The following is a 6386-nucleotide window of genomic DNA, read 5'->3' on the forward strand; positions in this document are numbered from 1 at the left end:
TCAAAATCCTTTTCAGCGGTGTTCTGTGATATGACCGTAAGAACATCTTTGAGCACCTAAAATATAAGATAAAAAATTTATATAAAGGGTTGTCCATAAATTACGCAACGTTAGATTTCAGCAATAAACTAAGCAAAAAAGTGCGGCCGTGGCGCAGTGGTTAGAGCGCTTGCTTTATAAGCAGGAGATCCAAGTTCGAAACGAGCTCTGGACAAATTTTCGCGTCACGGTAATGAAGGAGGCGTGAACTTCCCGGTTAAATGCACTTCCGCGGTGTTCTGTGACAACACCGTTAGGACTTCTTGGGGCACCTAAAAATTAAAATTAAAAAAAAAAAAAGAACCAATTTTTTTTCCTCGCAGAGCTTTAAGTTATATAAAAAACAAAACAGCCAATCATTAAATTTAATGAAAACTGCCGTGTAAAAGAGCCTAGATCTCCTCCTTCTATTTTTTAAATAAATATTGCGTTGCATATATTTTGGACGATCTCTAAGCAAAAACATGTTTGTAAATACAAATATGAAGAAACTGCTTGTTCTTATTTTATACTATTATTCAAAGGGAGGAGAGGGGAGGGGGGGGGGCAACATTAGGACACTTCAAAAAAAGCTGTCACAGTTTTTGTACTGTTTGAAAAAAATTCATTTTTTTAATGAAATAATTTAACTAATAGCTTTCGAATAAAAAAAGAAGCGTATTTAATTCAAATAAAGTATAACTGCTTGTTTTGGACAATGTAAACAAAAAGGTTTTCATTGTTCAAAATAAGCCTACACTAGGGAAACCAACTAAAACTGAAATGCTATTTAATCACTTACTGCTCTAATTCAAGAATACAATTGCTTTCAAAATTAATTTCAAAAGAAAAAATTAAAATATTAAAATCTTCATTTATAGGTAAAAATGCTGTTGCTTTTTTAGCTTTTTTTGCAAAATCACTTTTATTAATGTAACTAAAACAAACCCTCAATGAATAACTTTGAGGGTTTGGACCAGGGGCGGATTAGGCTTTTGAAAAGGCCCGGGAAATGCTTTCATGAACAAGGCCCACCAAGTGACCTTTTTTTTTAAATCGTATTCGCTTGTAACCCCTCACTTTTAAATACTTTTGTAACACTATTGAACAATAAGGACTTGTATACATTTGTTTAAAATCAATAAAGATGTCATTTAAGTACATGTGTTATATTTGTATTATAAATTTATATTTAAATCACAAAAACTAAAAATCATAAAAACAGTAACTTTTTTAATTCACCACTCGATTTAGCAAGTTCATCAATAGTTTCATCGTTGGTTATGTTACTCAATATGTGCTTTTCAATGCACATCATCAACAGTGAGTCCAAGTGATCTTCTGTCAATTGACTTCGCAATCTTGTTTTGACACATTTCAACTTGCTGAAACTCCTCTCACAAGCCACTTGGGTAATTGAAATTGTGAGCATGAATTTATAAGCCCTGTGCAGCATGCAGTAGCTCTTGCCGTAAAGATTATATTTTCGAAGCACATGGTAGCAACAGTAAATGCACGAGCGACACTTCTTTAGAGGGCCGCATTTATGGTTGGTGGCGTCATCTTCATTTTCAACCTCATCCTCATCAATCGTGATTTGATCAGAACAATGGTAACTCTCTTCCAATGTTTTTTTTAAAACTGGCCACTTTTTTGCAAAGTCCAATAGCTCAAGCAACAGCTGTGCTTCTTCGCCTAAAATATAAAAAGATAAAGATAATCTTATAAATATTCAAAATAAAGAACAAAAGAGAAACCTTATCTAATGCTAATTAAAAATTTAATGAAGTTTACCAATTTGGAAAACAAAAATACTTAAGCAATTACTAATAAAATTTAACAAGAAACCAATCAATTATATTTATAAGTAAATTTACACACCTGTTGCCGAAATATGACATGAAATTTTCTGAAGGGCTTTTTTTGGAATATTACATTCCAATAACTCAGAAAATCCGTTGGGGTCAAAACAACTCATATCAGAGTACAGTTCACCGTGTGATGCAAACCGAGTCGACAGACTTCTTAACACTGTGTCTAGAATACCATTGTGGACCTCTACTTCAAACTTTTTTAAAGGATCTGTAAGTGGATCATCATTTGCTAATTCTCCTGCCATTACTTTTCTTATTCTTTTGCGTACCATTGGCAAATCTGTCTGTATAACACAATCACATTCTTTCTCGTCAAGAATGGTTGCGGGCACATTAATGAAATGGTCTGCAACCACCTTAGCTTGATCAAAATTGAGTGATTGAGTCTGAATTTCTGAAATAGTTATTTTAACCATCTCAAACGCCTTTATGAAATTCAATCCAGACGTCTGTAGGTATTTGGACAGTGGTGTGGTTGACTCCATTATTCTTAGATATACAAATCCCGTCAGTACAGTCTTATACTTCAATAAGGACGTTAATAGACACTGCGCATCATAGCGTGCTTCAACACTTAATTTAGTGGAAGAGACTGCTATTTCCAGTACTTGAACGACGTCTGTGTATAATGCTCCTTCACCGTCGAAAAACGTACCAAAAAACTTTTGAAGGGCATCGTGTTTGGACCCCCATCTAGTAGCACCGATAACATTTAGTCGTTTGTGAATGTTTTGGCCATTTTTTTCTTTCATGTGATCAGTCCAAAGGTCCATTCTCAAGTAGGACTCACGAAAAAACATAGCAGCCTTTTGAAGTATACCAAAAAGTGTCATTGAAGCTTCATTACTGCTGGTGGCGTCACATACGACCAGATTTAAAACATGCGCATAACACCATGTGTGAGTGTGTCCAGGAGACGCTTTTTCTAAGAATATAGTAAATCCATTGTATGCCCCGGCCATATTAGACGCGCCACCAGTACTATCTGACACACATTAAGTAATATCAATGCCATTTTGTTCCAAAACATTTGACATTAATTTGCACAGATCACTGCCTTTTCCAGAATGTGAATCGACAACACCAATAAGTCGCTCCTCAACTTTGTCGGTAACGTATCGCAGGACTATCGCACATTTATCCGCTTGTGTTACATCTTGAGTTGTGTCAAGTTGCACTGAGAATATTCCCGCTTGTTGTACTTCTTCAGCAATGGCACTTTTCATTAATTTAGCGATTCCTAATATAATTTGGTTTACAGTGGATTTGGAAATGAAATTATTTCTGTTAGCTCTATTCCTCTTATCCTGTTTATCATTCAGCATGCCTTTGTCGATAATTTCCTTCAAATGCGCTTTTAGAATTTCATCGTACTTCGCAACAAGAATCACGATTTCAAGAAATGTTCCATGATCCACTCTGTCGTTAGCCAAAACATTGACGGCTTCGCAACCAGCCTTACCTCGATATGGCATACCACGTTTACCAATCACTTTGACAATTGACACTACTCTGTCCACGATCAATCTACGATGTAAAACTTGCTGTTTTCGTAGACTATATTGCTGACCTTGTACCATATCTAGAATGGTTCGATTAGCAGAGAAATATAGATAAGCCTCGACACATTCTTGGTGTCTCTTTGACGATTCGTGTTCCACAATACGTTGATGAATATGAGTCCAACTGTTAAAACCTGTTACAAACGAACTTGGTTTCTGCTTCTCATTTCCATGTGCCAAACAAACACTGCAAAACAGGCACTCTTCTGCTTCTGAAAATGAAAGAAACATACGTTGCATACCATCTTCAGGACGATAATACACCATTTTTGAATTAAAGTGACGTGTTTCAGGCTGATGTGGGTGATATTTATAGAAAGTTATCAGTTCATTCAGGTGAGGCTTATTAAACCAATCATTCACTCGGGTAGTAGTTTTTATGTTATCACCAGTAGGTTCAACCATGCTTGAAGAAGCTGTGATGTTTAGAATGAGGATTGGTTGGGTCATTTCATTAGTGTCAGTATGAACGCCATTTTCATCATCAAGGTTTGTTTGGGTCTCTTTAGCAACGTGAGATTGAACCTCATCAACAGGCTCAGCATCAGCATGGTGTTGCAGGGTATTTGAATTCAATTTAGAACACATGGATAGTAGATTTTTAGTTGTTTTAGCATCTTCTCGCAGAAGCTTTATGTTTTTCTCACGTAACTTTTCATGTCCACTTTTTCGCTTAGACATCACACCTGTAAAAAAATAAAAAAATAAACATTTGTATTAGCCTTTTAACTACTATGATAGTTTTTATTGATTATTTTTAAATAAGTGTTATGAATGGAAGACCTGCGACTGTATTGTTATTTGTGTGAAGTTTGTTAATCTGATTATTTTTAAAGAAATTAAAAATAATCAGATTAACAAACTTATTAATTACTTTTTTTGTTAGATATTTTATATTATATTTATAATATTGTTTTGACTTAAAATTTTAGAATATACTAATTTTAATATTTTTTAAAATAAACCTACATTTTATTAAACCTACATTATTATTACCTACATAATTATTAAACCTACATATTTATTAAAATAAACCTACATCTTCATTAATAATAAATCATTCATATTTCATTTTATAAACTGTGTAGGGATTTCTTGTTAATATTATACATACTATATAAAATATAAATAGATTACTTTTAATTTTTAAATAATAAAATACCATATTAATAAAAAACCAATATTTATATAAATACCTAATTACTTTTTTTGTTAGATATTTTATATTATATTTATAATATTGTTTTGATTTAGAAAATGTTTATTGAAATAATAAATTATAAAAGAAGCGTTACATTAAATTAAAAATTCTATATAAGATATGTATAATAAATTATTTAACGCGTTTTTATTTAACTCGTTTTATTTAAACAATAATCTATAGTGAAAACAAAGTTGAATAAAGCAAAATCTGAACTAAATTTTAACTCACAATTTTTTATTACTATTCCAGAAATTTATTAAAAAAATTAAACAAAATACGTTTTAAAATATTATAAAATTTTAAAATGTTTATTGCTGACGGCCCACCGGGAAATGTCCCGGTGTCCCGATGGCCTAATCCGCCCCTGGTTTGGACTAGAAATAAATATAGTAACTTACTTTAGGAAAAAGTAATTGATAATTTTAACAATAGAATTTGACAACATAAACTGTCAAGTATAATGTGAAAATATCTGTAATCAACCGTTAGATCAGTAGATACAAAGTCAGAACTACACTAAAAATATATCAATGGAGGTCGTCCCTCCAAAACACCAAAAGTATCTGATCGTAGGTAGGTGAGATTTGCGAAAAAGAAATCCATTTGCTGCTGATCAAAGAATTAAAACTAAAAGTTGCAAAAGATACTGTAAGAAGACGTTTGATATAGCAGGAATATTTAGTTACAATGCTGCAAAAAGAAATATTCATTTTAGAAAAAGTAAAAAAGCTTTATCAGAATTTGCTCATGCAAAATGCTTATATAAGATTTTAATAGAAAAACAATAAAGTCACATTTTATAGATTTTAAAGAATTGATACTAACCTGATTTTCAAGTTGTTTATCATGAAGAATTGCTATAAGCAAGGTGTTAAGTTCATTTTTCAAAGTTGATTTATTTTGTAAAGTAAAAAACTATACTCTTATGGATTGATTTTAATTTTCTTCTTATTGTTAATTTAACCTTTTTTTTTGTTAGTTTTCTTGTTATTGTTTATTTAGTTCTAAATAAAATGTTAGAGTTTTTCAGTTAAGAAAATACCTTACTTTTTATAAATTTAGTGTGTTTTATAAATGTCGTATAAAAATTGCTTTCGTTTTAGATTTTACTTATATATTATATATATTATATATTATATATATTATATACTATATATATTATATATATTATATATTACATATATATATATTATATATATATATATATATATATATATATATATATATTATATATATATATATATATATATATATATATATATATATATATATATATATATATATATATATATATATATATATATATATATATATATATATATATATATATATATATATTAGTAGAAAATCACTTAACTAAATTTATTTCCATTTGACACTGTGTTTCATCAACAAAGATTCATCAGAAATGAATGATCAAATTAATAAAACTTCAATTTATACCAAAAATTAAATTATAGGAAGTTGCAAATGTATTAACTACTGTAAATTTTCACACATTGGTGGAATTTGCTGACACTATTATAAAAAGAATTCTTTAGAAATGATTACTTATGCTATTTTTTTAAAAATGTTTTTTTAAAAAGGGTGGTTAATGTAAATATTATTTGAACTCATTTATTTTTATAGTTTTTTAGGAGAAACTTATTTTGTAATGTAGGCACGAAAATAAGTTTCTCCTAAAAAACTATAAAAATAAATGAGTTCAAATAATATTTACATTAACTA

At 30.2% G+C, this 6386-nt stretch overlaps 1 protein-coding gene across 1 annotated transcript; it reads right to left on the reverse strand.

Moving 5' to 3' along the window:
• Positions 1–1231: 1231 nt before the first annotated feature.
• On the reverse strand, positions 1232–2854 carry LOC136089879 (uncharacterized). Its single transcript, XM_065815972.1, has 2 exons — positions 1900–2854; positions 1232–1713 (listed from the first exon to the last, which is right to left on the reverse strand). The coding sequence occupies exons 1-2, from the start codon at positions 2852–2854 to the stop codon at positions 1232–1234; spliced, it is 1437 nt and encodes a 478-aa protein (XP_065672044.1).
• Between the last annotated feature and the right edge of the window lie 3532 nt (positions 2855–6386).

This window comes from Hydra vulgaris, chromosome 13 (assembly GCF_038396675.1).
Source record: "Hydra vulgaris chromosome 13, alternate assembly HydraT2T_AEP".
NCBI classification, from domain to species: Eukaryota; Metazoa; Cnidaria; class Hydrozoa; order Anthoathecata; family Hydridae; genus Hydra; species Hydra vulgaris.

Bases quoted from the DNA above. Each gene is read 5' to 3' on its own strand.
- LOC136089879 (XM_065815972.1), bottom strand. From the start codon at position 2,854: ATGGCCGGGGCATACAATGGATTTACTATATTCTTAGAAAAAGCGTCT. The intron at 1,714-1,899 runs GTGTGTAAATTT...TTTATATTTTAG, and splicing joins ATGTCATATTTCGGCAACAG to GCGAAGAAGCACAGCTGTTG.